Source organism: Macrotis lagotis, chromosome 7, assembly GCF_037893015.1.
Source record: "Macrotis lagotis isolate mMagLag1 chromosome 7, bilby.v1.9.chrom.fasta, whole genome shotgun sequence".
Lineage (NCBI taxonomy): Eukaryota > Metazoa > Chordata > Mammalia > Peramelemorphia > Peramelidae > Macrotis > Macrotis lagotis.
Window position 1 is genome coordinate 18,673,523 of NC_133664.1, and position 17,751 is coordinate 18,691,273.

The window sequence follows — 17,751 nt, forward strand, 5'->3', positions numbered from 1 at the left end:
AACAGACTTTGCCTTTACCTAAAACTCTCCTGTTTCTTTTGCCCTGGAAAAGAACAAAAGGAGATCAACGGGACTCAGCATATGGAAAAAAGCCTCTTGTTCCCTAGCCAACTTTCTTGCTGTTTAGGCTGGCTGGAGAGTAAGAACTCTCCTCTCAATGGAGAGCATTCTGGTGATTTTTTCATGCATTTGGTTGAGAGTCTTTCTCTGGCAGAAGTGATTAGTGCTGCCCCATCACCTGTACTTCACATATCCTTGATAAAATGCTATTAGTGTCCCCCATGAAACTAAGGGAAACAATCCACAGAAGTGGCCACTAATCTCATTTTACAGGATGAGGACTCCTGCCAATCCCAAGCTGTTTCCACTAGGCCATCATTTTGGCTACCAGGAATTCACAAGAAACAATGGATATGAAAGGAAGACATGGGGAAAATAATTTGCATACGCTGTGACTATAAAATGCAAATGGAATGGACAACAGACGAAACCAAACCCTACCGACCAAACCTGACCCCCCAAAAGGGAAGATTACATTCACTGCCCACTTCTTCGAAGATGTGAGTGGCTACAACTGTGTAGTAGTATATGCATTATCTAACTTGGTTCATATTTTGATTAGTTTTCCTAAAATGTTTTTTTAAAATTATTCTGTTTTATTCTCTGATAAGGGATAGGTAGAGAAAGGAGATGATTTAGGAAATGAAGGCACTATAGAAACAAAAGAGAGCAATTTTTTAAAAGTGACATGCTCCCAGTGATTACATATGGCTGCAAATCAGACTCCCAAAACCCTGAAATTTCAGGCGAATCAAGGGGTGGCGAAGAGAGGAGTCATGAAGACCAACAAATGTCGGTAGTTGGTTCATGGTAATCTTGTACACAAAAAGAGGGAACTAGAAAATGGGACAGGCTGATCATAGAGCAAAGAAGGAAAGGATACAGGATGGGGCCATGGCAAGGGAAAATAAAATTGGAATGCCTTTTGTTGGGCAGGCCCTCTGAGGAAGAGCTACAGATATTACTGACATGAGTCAAGTGAGCTAAGAAGGCACTGTAGGTGACAATCATCCCCAAAGGACCAGGGACCCATGACAATTCATGAGACCATGGGGTCCCTGAGAGCTGAAGTGAAATTTATTAGCAAGAAGCTGAACCCCTGCCATGTTTTAACCTCAACACTCCCACATCTAGATGGGCTCCTCTTTCTTCAAGTATTTTGCTAAGACAGAATAATTTACTCCAGGAAAAGTTTAAGGAATCTAACTGCTTACTCATACTGAACTCACATTAAAAAGAGAGGCAGTTGATATATATTTAAGAATTAATAAGAATAATAATGTTTACTCTGTGCTAGACAATGTATTAAGCTCTTTAAAATTATTATCTCATTTGATCCTCATAACAATTCTGGCAGGCAGGTGCTATTTTTATTCGCATTTTACAGATGAGGCAAATAGAAATTAAGTGACTTGCCCAGGATCACACAGTTAGAAAATATCTGAGGCCAAATTTGAACTCAGGTGTTTCTAACTCTAGTGATGCTACTTTTCAAAATGTCAGGATCTAGTAAATGCTGGTTAAATTTGAATGATTTAATTTGGAATGAAGCTCACCTTTCTCTTTGAATGAAGGATGAAAGAGGTGTGGCTAGATAGTTTATCTGAAAAGGTTCTGAGAGTCTTTTTATCTTACAAACCCAATATGAATTAAATGTATGGAATTTCCAGTGAGGAAACTTCCTCCACCAATGCAGATCAACATTTGCTCTGCAACTCTTTTTTTTTTTTTTTTTTAGGTTTTTGCAAGGCAAATAGGGTTAAGTGGCTTGCCCAAGGCCACACAGCTAGGTACTAGGCCACCTAGCCACCCCTACTCTGCAACTCTTAAAGAATTGATTAGGGGTAGAGTGGTTAAGTGACCCATCCAGGGTCACAAAGCTAGCATCTGGACACATTTTAGGAAAGTAATTTATATGCTAAAGAGCAGCCCCAGAAAGAAAACCAGGGCTGTGAAGGCCTTCCTTGCCTCTCATTCTCTACCCCCCACCCCCCAAATCCTTCCCTAGTGCACAAAATCATTCTCTTAAATTCCTTGTTTAAAACTTATGTATCCTATGTGTTTCTTCCTCTCTCAGTCCTCATAGCCAAACCATTGTCTAGACCTATTTCCATCATTAAAATGTGAATTAATTTATACATCCATATCCATTGTGTATGTATCTATATCTATATCATCTATATCTATACACACACACACACACATATATATATATATATATATATATATATATTTACCTGCCAAACTGTTTTTAAGCAAAGTCTACAGGAGCACACTTTGTGAATATATTCTTTCTTCCCTATTCAAGGGACTTCTTCCATTCTCCCCTTTTCAGCTGTCCTTCCCTCTTTAGAATGTAAATTCCTCAAGGGCAGGGATTGCCTTTCTTTCTACTTGGAGTTGTATTCCCAGCTCTTAGCACTGTAGGGACAGGTGGGAGCTGTTTCATAAATGACTTGATTAGACTTATCTCTGAAATTCTAATTCCAAAACTCCTTGAGGTTATACAGAATCACCCAAAAGTCTAAAACTGAGGCTTTACACATTGAATCAGGTTTACAACAGATTTGTGGAAGGTAATTTCAGGGATTCTAAGCAAGACCTCTGTCCTAAACCATCTGCCCTAGGACAAACATGGCCTGGTCCTCTCTGCACGATCCCTGCTGGAATGAAAAGACCAGTGGGATAATTATTATAAGCCACATTTCTCTTGACCAGTCCTTTCTTTTTTCAACCAGCCCAGTGAGGTGGGGAGGGAAAGTATTATTGACTTCATTTGAACAGATGAAGAAACTGAGGCCAGGAGAGCCAAAGGAACTTGCCCAAATCACATCATGAAGAAGCAAATTATCAATTACTTTGGGGTGGGCTTTGATTTAATCAGGGCAGAAAATGTATAGTTAGGAGATTCCTCATCAGCATGGTGTCTATCACTGGTATTTCTTTCACCTATTGTCTTAGAAAGATGTGGAGAGGAAGGAAAACAAGCTGGTGAAGAAATCCTATCATGCCTCTTACAGGCTGAAGGCAATGAAGCTCAAGTGGTCAACCCCCACATTATAATGACTGTCTTCCAGGATTTAAGTGACTTGCCCAGGGTCCCCCAGTCAGAGACAGATCTTGGATTCTGAGACCAGCTCTCTATTCACTATTATTCTATATTGTGTCTCAATCATCCTAATGGGTATTAATCTATCAAACTCTTTCAATCTGGTGAGTATTCTAAAAGAGGAGAACAGAATTAGTCAAATCAGGAAGCCTGTATCTCAGACATTGTGCTAAGTTCTCAGGATACACAGAAAAACAAAGAAAACTCCTGACCTCAAGGAGCTCACAATCTAATGGACTATCAACAAAGGTGTTTGCTGTTATTGAGCTGTTTTATTCAAGTCCAACTCTCTTGATCCCATATAGGGTTCTCTTGGCAAAGATATTGGAATCATTTGACATTTTCTTCTCTAGCTCATTTTGCAGATGAGGAAACGGAGATAAATAGGATGAAGTGACTCGCCCAGGATCACACAGTTAGTAAAGTGTTTGAGGCTGGATTTGAACTCTGGAAGGTGGTCTTCCTGACTCCAGAGCTGGTGCTCTATGCCCTGTGGTGACACCTCATGGTCAGTAGGCACTTGAATGCTTATCACCTGATGAATTGGTTGAGATCCAAGTGAATTGGACATGGAGAGGCCCATTAGGATGCTGTTAAGTGTTATAATAGACAGTGCTGAGTCTCAAGATAGGAAGCTCTGATTTCAAATCTGGCCTCAGACACTTAATAGCTGAATAGTCACTTCATTTCTCTGGAACTTTCTGAAAAGATTGAGATAACAATCTGCACCTACTTCCCAGGTTGCCGAGAGGATCAAATGTGATAATCTATGTAAAGCAAACTTGAAAGCTTTGTATACATGCTAAGTATTCTTAGAAATATCATCATCATTATGATTGTTATTTACAAGTTGAATGATGGTGCTTCTAAAATGCAGAGTTCCTAATTAAAATCACTATGTCTGAAATTAGTCCAATTTTTGTCTATTGTGCTACAGAATTGTACTCTGGCTGCAAAACTGCTTGTAAAGAATATTTGTCGCCTTGTGTGGACCAGAAGAATACACCCAGATTTAACCACAAGTCCTGCCATGAGCAGGATCTCTTCCCATGACTAAGGGATATGCCCACACCCAACTGTTCACAAAGCCCAGAATCAGGGACCCATGGTGACTCCCTTCTTCTCCCCATCACCTCCCTGTTGCCTGTGGCCCAGTCAGGGTCAACCTCTCCACCCCCCACCCCCCATGCTTCTGCCTTATGAGTTCAAACAACCAACCTGGTGCCTGGCTCAGACTGGCTCACACTTTTAAAGAAAGTTAATTATGGGAATTAAATACAGCTTGTTTTCCTTTTTTGAAGTCAGATTTTTCATGCCTGGAGGAGGGGTGATTTACCAGACACATTTGTCTCTCTTTAGAGAAAATTAATTCCAGTTGGTATTTGGGGCAGAAGGGAGGGGAGATGGAAGGGAGACAAAGATGTTTACTCATTCTCCTTCGAACAGCTTGAAAGCAGACGCTAATAAATTCTGGCTCTGAGCATCTCTGGCCAGTGAGGAATAGGAAGGCGATGTATATTTTGCTTCTCCTTTTGGTTTGTTTTCCCTTTTCTTAAAAAAGTTCTCCAGATATGAAACTTTCTGCTTATCTCCTTGTTAATGTGACTTTATTTGTCATAAAGATAAATCTTGGGACTCCAGAATTGTTGAGAGATTCCCCAAACTGAGAGGATAATGAGATGCACTGAGGCAGGGTAGACTGCTCATTCCCCTTCTCTAATTACATTAATACCCAGGTAGCATCTTTGCAAGACCCTTTGATAACATCTAACATAAGCTTTTCATTCTTTTGGCTAATATCACTGTTACCTCCCAATAACCCCTAATCTTCCAGAGAACTAACTCTTGTAGCAAAGACAATAAAGTAAAACAAACACCAGTCAAGCTGGATGGTGCATACAGATTTCCTTCCCTATAGTTGATCACCTCTCTACTGAAAGGATCATATTTGGAAGAGACCCTAATACTTGTCTACACCACAATTATCAAACTCAAGGTGTCCACAAAAGGAACACGGTTCAAATCAGATTTAAATGTAATTTGGAAATGCTTAACATAAATAAATAAAAATACAATATGACCTAGATGATGTTAATTTGTGTTTTTTAAGTCAAAATGCAGCTGTTTCTATTTGAGTTTGCCACTTCTGCTGTACATGAATCCCCCTATTTTAATGATTAAAAAACCAAACCCAGAGATTTGCCCAGGGTCACACAGTGTTTTTACCACTACTCCTCAGGAATGAATGTTCAGGCCCCTCCATCATCAAATAATGAGACTATGATTTCTTTTCTCACAAAATCTATGATATTGGCACCCTAAGAGCCCCCAAAGGCCAAATGGGGACAAGACAACAATAGCATCACAGGCAAAAGCAGTTGATCTAAGAATACAGGAATGAGAGGTCAATAATTGCTTGGGACCTCTTTTTCTGTTTGAAATCAAAGACAAACAGAGAAGAACAGAAGCAGTGGGAGAGGAGCAGGTCCAGGATTGGAGAGGACCACAGGAATATAAGATGTGAGGTAGCAAGAAAGCTCATAGAATCCCCCAACAACTCTTCATTTTGTGAATGAGGAAACTGGAGTCCGGAGAGATTAGCACTCCCTGACTCCTGCATTCCATTTTCATCATTACTATTTATTCCCTTGGGAGAATATCACACACACTCTCTACAGTAGAATGTAATCTCTTTGAGGCCAGGAAGCATAACAGCATTTTTGCTTCTCTGTCATCAGCACTCTGGATAATGCCTTCTTTTCAAAGAGTGGACACTGAAGGGTTTTGAATTCAATTGAAGTGACTTGCCCAAAAGATCCAGAATTACCAATACAACTTGGTGCTTTTTTCCACTAACCAAATGACACTGAATTGGATGCTCATTTTGCTTCCACCAGGAACTACTTCTATGAATGCAACAGCTGTGTATCATTAGCAGTGGCCTCTACATGTGCTCAAGGGATGAACAAAGACAGTCCTAAGAGTGTAGGCCAAAAGGACTGGTGATGGCATCAGTGAAGTCTCTGGTATCAGACTCCTCAGCCCTTTGCTCCCTTTTCCCTGAAGTGTATATGGGTGGGTGGGTAGGGGGGAGAATAGGGAGTTATAAGGGTCCAAGTTCATTGGTGGTGTGTGAACCATGTTCCTTTGAAGATTTGGCATTGTCTACCCCAGAACAAAGGCAGCTAAGGAGCTGCTTCTCCATGTGTCCTGACTACAAGACCTTCTCTACACTCATTCCCCAGTTTGATCCCAAGAGAAAGGTGGCTATTGACTGGTGTCTCTGAAGAAGAATTCCATTACTCAGAACTAAGCAAGTGCCCATCAACTGGAGAATAGACCAGCAATTTATATTATATAGACATAATGAAAATGTCTGTGATAGAAGAAATGATAAAAGAGGATTTTAGGAAAACTTGAGAAGATTCATCTGAACTGATGCAGTGTGAATGATGGAGAACTAGGAGAAAAATTTATACAATTAACAATGTTGTAATGATAAATAATTTTAAAAGACTTAAGAACTCTGATCAGTACTCTGACCAACTACAGTTTTATTGGAGCTATGATGAAGAATGCTCTCCTGACAGAGAGATATTTATAGACTCAGCCAGCACCAGAATCTGTTTTGCTTGATTATGCTAATTTGTTAACAAAGGGTTTTTTTTTCTTTTTTCATTGAGGGAAAGAAAAAATTAACACTTGTTAATTGTTTTTTAATTGAAAAATAATATAATTAATTTTTTAGATCCACCCAATTTAAATATCTGACACTATTTCTTTTCTCATGAAGACTATCTAGAAAGGAGAAAATTGCTGATTTCCCCCACCCTCCCATAGGTGATCTTTTCTTACTAAATGAAGGCATGTAGTTCTTGTGAATATTAATCTTGGCAGTAGAAAATACAAAAAAAATTTTTTTTTAAGATTCTTTCCCACACACAGGAGGGAATTACATGCATAAAACCACCGTGCAGACAGAATAGACAAGCCAAAATTTCTGTCCAAGTCTGGGCAGTTGTGTGGAAAGTCCAATCGCCTCATTCAGAACTTGTCCATATCATTTGCAAGGCAGGGAATCTCCCACAAAGTAGATTGACCTTGGGTTGGTGTACAGACCCCAGCAGAGAAGGTAGCTAGATCCATACTGTGGACTGCCTCAAGCCACCATCCCAGGAGATCTTGCCACTAGATGACCAGGTCTGAATGGGTTGTTGCTTCCAGCCTTATCCCGACTTGGAACAAGACAGATGCACTTTGTAATAATGTGGAAGAATCATAAAACTCTTGCCAACTTTCTCTAACAGCTGAGATAATTGGACATTACAGAAACATGGACCACTGAAAAGCAGACAATTCCCCAGATTTCAAATGAATTTATATATGAGGCAGGGGTTACCTACCCAAACTGCTACTTCTTTCAATTCCATCAACAAGAGTTTATGACATTTAGTGAGTGGCCAGGAAGTGCAGTGTAACTAGGAGTCAGGAAGACCTGAGTTCAAATTCTTCCTCAGATACTCAGAAGCTGTATGATCCTGGACAATTCAACTAAACTTTTCTGCCTCAGTTTTCTCAACTGTAAAATGGGAATTATAATAGCACCTACCTCCAAGGGTAGTCCTCAGGATCAGATGGGATAGCATTTGTAAAGTGCTTGGCAAACATTAAAGATCTGTATAAATGCCAGCCACTGTGTGAGCCCTTTATAAATATTATCTCATTTAATCCTCTCAAGAGGGATATCAGGAAAGACCTCACAAAGGAAGACATCCACAAAATATACAAAATACATGTCAAATCACATAGTGGAGAGACTGAAGGTAAGGATGCTAAGAGACCTAAGGAAAGAGGAAGAGAAGACATGTGGGGATAGTGCGGGAAAAAGTAGGAGATGGGGATTGCATATGGGGTGGTGGTGGTGAGATTCTAGGATGCATGAGAAATGGGAAATAAGTCTGCAAAGATAGACTGACTTTCTCACTTCTCTGTCTGTCTGTCTCTGTCTCTCTCTGTGTCTCTCACTCTCTCTGAGTCTCTCTCTCTGTCTCTTACTCTCTGTCTCTGTCTCTCTTTCTTTCTCTCTGTCTCTCTCCTCCTCTCTTTTTGTCTCTCTTCCTCTGTCTCTATCTCTCTCTCTCTCCCCATCTCTTTCTATAGCTGTCAATATCTCTGTGTCTTTTTCTCTCTCTCCCCTCTGTTTGTCTCTTTTCATCTGACTCTATCTCTCACACACAAAGACACTCTCTTTCTCCCCGTGCCTCTGTTACTCTTTCTTTCTATCTCTGTCTCTCTGTCTGCTATCTCTCTCTCCTTTCCTTCTCTCTCCCTATTTCTCTCCTTGGGAGAAGGAAGCCAGTCTTCCCTGAGTTTTCGTTTAAAGTGTCAATGTGGTTTTGTGGAATGAGCCTGGGTTGAAATTGGAGCTTCAACGCTTATTACCTGTGTGACTTTAACCTCCCTTACAGGTTTCTCATCTGTAAATGATGGGGGGGGGTCTACACAGCCTCTGAAGTTTCTTCCAGCTCTAGGCCCCTGGCCTTGCCATCATCCTGTGACCCCCCAACCTCAAACTTTCCCTAAACACAGCAAGTACTGACCTCAGCCTAGATTGTAGCTGCCCCTTGTGGGGAAGCCGGACTTTCACTCACCTCTCCAGTGGCATAGAAATCATTCTTCCTGTACTCTGGAAAGAGCTGGAAAAACTGTGTGAGTGCACTACAAGAGGAAAGAAAAATTACAATAGATTGAGTCCAGAATAAAATGAAACACCAGTTAGAGAAGCCCTCAATAATCCCTAACATTAAGTAAGTATCTTCCATGGGGAACGAAATGCTTATAGAAGGATATTCAAAATATACACAAAGTAAATACAAGGTAATTTCTGAAGGGAAGCACCCTCAAATTAAGGGGGGACTTGTGAGACCTGCAGAACAGTCAGGTATGAGAGAACCCTCAGGTAACTGAAGGCAAGGACCGTGCATGTCAAAACGTTGCCCTGAAGTCCTGTGTGGAAGTAGACAAATGCAATTCAACAAATATGGTGAATGGAGACCATTACATGCAAAGACTTCAGGGATATTGAGTGTTCCATAAATGCTCACTGGCTGACTGGCTTTCTGAGAAAAGGACAAGCAGATTAGCAATATCAGCAAAACCATTAACATGATTAAACACATCAATCAGTCAAAAAAGATTAAAGTATTAAGTATAAATTATTTTTAAAAGGGCAGGCAAAAGCAGCAAAAAAAAATAGAGTTTAGAACCGTCTTCAAATACTAACTGCATGATTCTGGGCATGTCACTTAATCTTTAAATATATCAAATATATTTAAATTTAAATATATTTAAAGTGCAGGCATAAGGGGCAACTAGGTGGTGCAGTGGATAGAGCACCAACCCTGGAGTCAGGAGTACCTAAGTTCAAATCCAGCCTCAGACACTTAGTAATTACCTAGCTGTGTGGCCTTGGACAAGTCACTTAACCCCATTGCCTTGCAAAAAAAACTAAATTTTTTTAAAAAAATTAAAAAAATAAAAATGCAGGCATAAAAGATATTCCCTTCACATGGTCAAAACGGGTGGACAGAGTTTTTATAGCCAATAATTTGACCAAAAATGCATATAAAATAAAATTCACTGGACTGAATAAACTAATATGAGGCAATCCTTGGATTTCTTCAGGACAACACTGATATGGAGGAAGGTTTTCCTCACATCAACCTGGAATTGCCTCTTTGCAAGTTCTATTCATTCATTGCTCCTGACTTTGACCTTTGGAAACAGACAAAACAAAGCAGCTAAAAACTGACCCTTCTGCTCATGTCTTCAGGTCACTAGGTCCTTGGGTCCACAAGCAGGTGAGGGGAAGATACAATCTTCAACCCCCCAATTCCAAAATGGAAAAAATTGGACTTGGACTCCAAAGAGTCCTAGATTCAAATCTTGCCCCTGTCACTGCTAGAGATGCAAGCATGGAAAGCATCTTGTCATCTCTAAAAATGAGAATAATAATCACATCTACTTCAGGAGTGTTAATAAAGGTCAAATGAGATAACAGATACAAAATGATTTGTAAACCTGAAAACACCCTAGAGCTTGCTCTGGCCCCCTTGGGAAGAAGGAAGTTCTTTATCCCAGCCCTTTGACTGATGAATGGAGAAGCCACCCATACCCTTCCTGGCTGAGGATCTTTGCCCATCTTAAACAGATCTTCCCATTCCAGAAACAGACCGTGAAAGTAAATATAGGAAAAACTGGGGAGCAGTCACAGCCTATGAGAAGGCCAGAACAGAACCACATATGTATATGAATGGAAAATATTCACAGGAACTTGAGAGCTGGAGGTCATTTGGGCCAAAGCCTTCATTTGTACAGATAAGGAAGGTCTAACTGAAAGTGGGGCCTAAAACACACCAGCCCTGATATTTCATGAAGATCAGACAAGGTAACCTAAGTCTGAAGTATTAGAGAAATATTGTTATTATTATCATTATTATTATTTTTATCTGGAGAAACTGGGGATATTTAGCCTAGGAAATGGAAGTCTGGTTGGGCAGATGGGCTGCTAGCTGTCTTCAAGCATCTGAAGAGCTGTGAAGAAGAGTTTTTGGTATGTTTTCAAAGGTCAAAATCAGGAGCAGTGAATGAATAGAACTTGGAAAACAGTTCCAGGTTGATGTGAAGAAAACCTTCCTTCCAATCAATGCTATCCCCAAACCCAGCAAGTTACCTGAGAGATGGTAAGTGGGTTTTTCTACTATGCTACCTGCAACTAGAGGTCAGATGGAGGTTTTGGGGGGTCACCCCTGGGTGAGCTGGCCTTGTGAAAGTCTTTCTCACAAAGGAGATTCTAGGATCTCCCAATACCAAGGGTCACAATGCCCTCAAAACTACAATGATCTTCCCAAACAACACAGACCAGAACAAACTACAAGAGTCATTTCCCTGATCCCCTGAAGGATGGCCAGAAACCCACAGTGGAGAAGTAGGAGGGAAAAAATGGTGTCAGGCCAGAGAGAACAACAATAAAAAAGGGGAGCCCTGAAGGACAATTACTCTATCTCCTAAAGACAAAGAAACTAACAAAAAAGTAAAAACAAGCACTCATTTATGGCTCTAAAAATGAGAGTTTGGTTTTTTGATAGAGGGTTGCTTTTTTTTTTCATCTCTAAATGACACAGCCTCTCTCAGTAGAGAAAAAATAAGGGGGGGCTTCAGATCTTGCTCCGTGCTGAGGTTCAAGAAGTGGGTGACCTCTCTGCTGAGATGAAAGCAAGGGAGCTGCTTCTGAGACCCAAGAAGGTGAAAGCTCAAAGGGCACCCAGGGGTGAGATGGAGATGGGTGATGACCTTCATCATGTGGGCCCCAGGGTCTTCCCTAGGCCACACCTGGGGTCCCTCTGGCTCCACTCACTCTCAGAGTGCGTTGACATTCATTTCTACTTATTGTGCTTGGAGTGATTACAGTTTGTAAACCGCCTACTGGCCACCTCCCTGTCTATCCCAAGCTAATAACTACTCTTCCTTTCTATTTTCCTGTTACCTGGCAGATAGTTAGGTTTAATATACTAAATCCCAGCAGAACTTTGTTGGTCAGTTTATGGATGGTTTTCTCCAAGAATCTGACTTGAGAGCTGCCACTAGAGAGTCTCTGAGGTCCCTCCCAGCAGGAAAATTCTCCTTTTCTAGGACAGAGGCTTTATTGAATGAATTCACTTGAGAAGGTAATCATGCCCTTGGAAAACGCATATAAAGGATTTTATGAGGTCAAGGGCATGGAGAATGGAAAAATGAAACAACCCAAAAGAAACCACTGCCAAGCTGCCTATGTTCTGTTGAATTAATATGATCAGACTTAGGGAAGAATCATAGAAAGGACTAGGAGGAAAATCAGAGGCCACCTAATCCACACCCCCCTAATTTTACAAAGGAGGAAACTAAGGCTCAGGGTAAGTGAAATAATTTGACCGAGACCGAACAGGTAGGTGGCAGAGCTGGGATTTGAATCCAGGCCTTTCTGACTCCAGATGAAGAACTCCCTCTACTGACTTGGAATTTTAACCAGTTTCTCTTATTACACATCCAATGTTCTTTGTATCTCAAGTACATGACATTAGGAACTCCTGAGATTCTTAATTTGGAATCTGATTTTCTAAACTATTACAAAATGGTTTCCTCCCTCCACTCACCAAGGCCCATTATATTCCATCTTGGTCTCACCCAACCTTGGGTCCTTGAAGGTGAGGGCAGAAAAGTCTGCGCTATGAAGGTCCCACCAAACGGAGTGGCTTTGAATAAGAGATTTTGTTCTTCTGGTGTCAAGTAAATATAGGAAGTCAGAAGACCTCATTCTGTGGGGGTAATTGTTACCCTTCTTTGGGTTTTCCGTCTTATCTTTAACTTCAAGGTCCCACCCAGCTCAAAATCACAGAAGATGCCGCACTGAGAAAACACCACTCCAAGGCTCAATCTCATTTATTCCAAACTACAACCTTTATATTGTTTGCCCTTGCTTTATTGAAGATGACAATGATGTCAGCAGGGTGCTATCTTGACTTGCAAGTGAATTGGATTTAAATGAGGCAAAGCTGTGCAAAGAGCTCAGAGTGCAAAGATTCTCTTCTGGAGCCATCTGGGTCCAGTGGCAGGACATAGGGCAGGACACTTTGTGATGGTCTGCATAACAATGATTAATGATATTTTGAAGCAATGGGTCTCAAATTACCAAAGAGATGCCACTTGGAATCATCTGAGAACACTGGAAAGCACCTGTCCCCTGACCTTTGGACACTCGGGTTTCCTGAGCTGAGTGTGTGAGAAGAACAGAGCCAGGTTAGCATGACCCCTCTCCCAAATCCTGGCTCTATCCTGGGTTGTTGCCCAGTGCCAATCAATCCTTTTTGTAAAAGGAATACAAACTAACTCCTGTTTCCATGCAAGGTAGACTAGTCTTTCCTTAGGAGATATTGAGGGCAGCTAGGTGGCACAGTGGATAGAGTATCAGCCCTGGAGTAAAGAGGACCTGAGTTCAAATCCAGCCTCAGACTAATTATCTAGCTGTGTGACCTTAGGCAAGTCACTTAACCCCATTGCCTTAAATAAATATTTTTTTTTAAAAAAAAGAGAGATATTGAGACCAGGCCTGGCTGGCTCTGGTGGCTAAAGGCTTAGGCTGCTCACCAAAGCAGGCACAAGGAGCTCTGGACCCTCATGGGCAATTCAGATGAGGGTGCTCTGCTTGGCTGAATCAATTCTTTTTATCATCAATGCCTATTCTTGTTGGATATTGCTATTGCTTAATAAACCATTTTATTAGTAAATTCAGTATAATATGATAAATTACTAGGGAAGGAGGGTGGGAGAAAAATTTGGAACAGAAAATTTTGTAAAAATGAATGATAACAATTGTCTTACATATAATTGGGGAAAATACTATTAAAATCTATAATAAATTTCCTTTACAGTAAACCTTTTATCTGTTGAATGACCAATGGTTGTTTCAATTTGTTCCAAAATCCATCCTAAATTATCAGGGGATTGTTCCCTAGTTAGGTCTAATCCAAAACACCTTGGTCCTCTGTGGCACTTAGAAGGGAGCTAATTTGCTATCACCAAGATTACCTCTCCCTGAAACCCTTGGAAAGCTAAGGGAATTCCCATGATCCTTTCAGTCATTATTCCCCTCCACCACCATCAGGCAAAATCCAACAAAAGCAGGTGATTTCATTTTGCTAATGAGGAAAAAGCAATAGAGAAAAGGATGATTTCACTGGTATGTGGAATCTATACCCCCTCCTCCCAAATTCAGGCTGGCAACTGGTGATCTTGAAGGCTGCCACTGCTGGAGTGTGACAGAGACAGGACTTGAACCCAAGGCCCTGCTTGAAGGATGCCTCTCCATCCCCTCTGCCTGCCCTGAAGATGGGTAAGGACTATCTCTTGGCTATCTCTGACTCCCTAGTAACCAGCATATCACCTAACACAAATGCTTATTGGTTTAAATTTGAAATGGTATATCCATGCATTATTTATTTTTTGTTTTTATATATTTATTTGTTTGTTTGTTTATTTAATATTATTACAATAATCTTATGCGAGAGTAATCATAAATCCCCCTCCCTCCCAAAAAGATGAGAAACCTCAAGAATAGTGAGAGAGAAAAGTGTACTTCAGTCTATGTTCAGATCCCAATGGCTCTGTTTCTGGGGTGATTGCCTTCCCCATCATAGCCACCAGAGAAGTTTCCAAATTTCTATTGATTATCTTTTTACAGCATGTTTCTTTCTGAATATATTTCTTTCTCCCTCTCCTGTTCAGGGAATTATCCCCATAACAAAGAATTCAAAAAGAATGAGGAAAAAGAAATTAATACAGAAACACAAATCAAGACATCGACTAACTGTGTATACATTGATCCACACCCAGAGTCCCCCATATCCCCAAACAAAGGAGGGTGGTGCACTCTCCTCTTCTCTGGGGCATGAGAACATTCATGCACTATGAGAGTTCAAGAAAATGAACTTTACCAGCAGAGAAAGCTGACTCCCAAAGGAGGAGAAAATGTGAAAGGGAGTTGGGGGGGGGGGGCGCCTCAACTCTCAGACCTTCCTGCCAAGCAACTGGTGAGGTTCGGCTCTATCATCCTGCCGCCAACACTCATCTGGATGGGTGGAGAAAAGAGGAGGACACAATCACACACTCAACTCACACTCCCCCCTCCCACACCTACACGGGCTCACACACACACACACACACACACACACACATCACCCAACACTCCCACATCACACAGATACAGACATTCACAACTCTCACAGCCCAACTTGTTCACATGCATTTTCCTACTCATTCACATATCCAAATACATTCCTATTTACACTCACGCACATACAGATTCACACACTCTACACACATCCTCACAGTTATTCACACCCTCATGTACTTGCTTGTTCATATATATATATGTATATATATATACATATATATATATATATGCATATTTTTAAGATTTTGCAAGGCAAATGGGGTTAAGTGGCTTGCCCAAGGCCACACAGCTAGGTGATTATTAAGTGTCTGAGACCGGATTTGAACCCAAGTACTCCTGACTCCAGGGCTGGTGCTTTATCCACTACACCACCTAGCCACCCCTCACATATATTTTCACACTCATTCACACTTTACACACATTTCTGCAATCATCCACATATCCACATTCACACATATATAGAAACACACATGCATATTTACACATCACACATAGTCTCATATTTGTTCACATATACACCCTCACATACCTACTTGTTCTCATACATTTTACCTTCATTTATACTTCATAGACATTTTCACATTCATTCACAAACATATATACACACATAGTCACACATGTTCACATTCATTCACATACACAGTTACACACAATCACATATACACACTTATACACCCTCATATACATAGTTATTCACATAAATTTTCACACTCATTCACATGAAAACATTCACATACATTCACATGCATTCACATCTACACACTCACACACGCATGCATGTTCACACGTATCACACACATCCTCATACGTTCTCACATTTGTTCACATACATGTCTGTTCACATGAATTTTAATACCCATTCACATGAAATCACATCTACACACTCACACATGCATGCATGTTCACACATACCACACACATCCTCACATTTCTTCACATTCACACATTTTCACACTTGCTCACATACACAAATTCACACACTCATTCCCTGACAAACTTCTACATTTGCACACATGCTCAATCTCACACACACACATATACACACACAATATGAAAGCTATAAAGCAGCCAGCTGAAATTGGTTTTCTGCACCCCCCTTTGATTAGCGGTCTTCCTGTGCTAGGAGCCTGAAGGGAAAGGAACTGAAAACAGCCATAAACAATGGAGGCTTTGAACTTCAGTTTCTTTCCATGCCACGCGAGAAGAGAGGGACCACATGGCGGCAGTAAATATCCCCAGTGAGGGTCAGCTGCGATTTTAGAAAAGGGGTGGGAGAGGAAGAGAGCAAGACAGTGATGGGCTTTCAGGGCTCTAACTTGCAGGGGATGAATTGATTTCCTTCATCTAACTCTCCCTGTGTTTGCTGGCCAATGAAGATGGGTCTCAATTGAGGGCATCAAAGAGTCGTCTGCATGCTGCATGAGATGGCAGAGCACACAGTCACCTCCTCACCTGTGTGCAGAGGATGCCCTGCGGGAGGCTGTACACCTGGGAGGGCAGGTCCTTTATTTCTGCCCAGGGAAGACAGAGCTGGCAAAGGGAACAGAGAAGGACAGATGGACCCCTTGGCAAGGACATGGTCTCTCTGCTTCCCTGACCTCCCCAGGGTGAAAGTAGAGGACGGGGATTCTAGACACTCTCCAGGAAGGAAGGGATGTCCGTTAAGAACCTCACTTTGAGAGTCACCCAGAATAGGACTAGGATCAGCGGTTACACTTCCTCCCTGAGCAAGCTGAGATTGGTTACTGGCTCACACATAGAAGCTGGGAAAAGGGGAGCCAAGGTCTTTTGTCTTTTCTAACCAGGGAACCAGGGCCACCTGCCTTGAATAGCCAGAAAAGAAGATGGCAGAAGCTTCTGATGGAGGCCTATCCTCTGGGGCGGAGGAGAAGAAGGCCCAAGTTCGAGCTCGGCCAAAGGCAAAGAAAAGCCCCAGCCCCCTCTTTTTGGGCTGATCCCACCAGCTCTGCCAATCTAGGAACCTACCATTCTGCTCAGGGCCACTGGCAGCTTTGGGATCTGCCTCACACAAAGCAAAGCAAATTTTTGGACATTAATATTGAATTTTCCAACAAATATTCTGAATAAATTCCCGTCTTTCTCTTTAAGTGTAATTTCTGGGCTAAAAAGAATGCCAGATCTGAAGTCAGAGGACTGAGTTCAAATTCTAATGCTACCTCTGACTACCTGTGTGGCCTTGGATAAATTACTTAACCTGTCTGGGCTTTAAACGTCCTTATCGGTAAAACAAAAAGGCTGGCCCAAATGGTCTCCAAGGTCCTTCCAGATATCCACAAGGGATCTATGTGAGCTTCCTGAATAAGAAGATGCTAGGAAGATGCACTGTAAATGTGAGAGGGGAGCACACAAGCTGACTGTAAATGTTTTGATGATGCAGAATCAAGTCAATAGAACCATGAGAAGATTCACCATTCTGACCACCACAAAAACATAGCAAAAAACCCAAAGTTTAATGTTGCATAGTTACACTGACTGAGATTGGCCTTGGAGAAGAATGGAGAAAATGGATCCAGTATCCTTCTATTTTATAGAGACGGGGGAATTATGGGTATGATATGTCAGACATGGAAAATGTGTCTGTTCATTTTCTTGAACTGCTTTTATTTCTCCTTTTTTTCTCTTTTCCTCTCTTATTACAAGGGATCATTTGATGGATAAGGGAAAGGGGAGACAGCTCCAGAAAGGAATGAAATATAAAAACATAAGCTGTCAATGAAAGTGAGACTTTTAAAAAGATGAACTATTTTGAGAAAGGAGTGATTTGGTGCAGTGAACAGAGAGAGCTAGCCCCCAA

The 17,751-nt window shown here is 41.2% G+C and overlaps 1 protein-coding gene across 5 annotated transcripts in view; it reads right to left on the reverse strand.

The window, feature by feature from the left end:
• Positions 1-17,751, reverse strand: part of CPVL (carboxypeptidase vitellogenic like) — a 137,037-nt gene that overhangs the window by 65,241 nt on the left and 54,045 nt on the right. For all 5 annotated transcript variants that reach the window (XM_074195561.1, XM_074195564.1, XM_074195565.1 and 2 more), the window contains one exon: positions 8,821-8,887. In XM_074195561.1, coding sequence (XP_074051662.1) covers positions 8,821-8,887 — 67 coding nt within the window. The remainder of the gene's footprint in view (positions 1-8,820; positions 8,888-17,751) is intronic.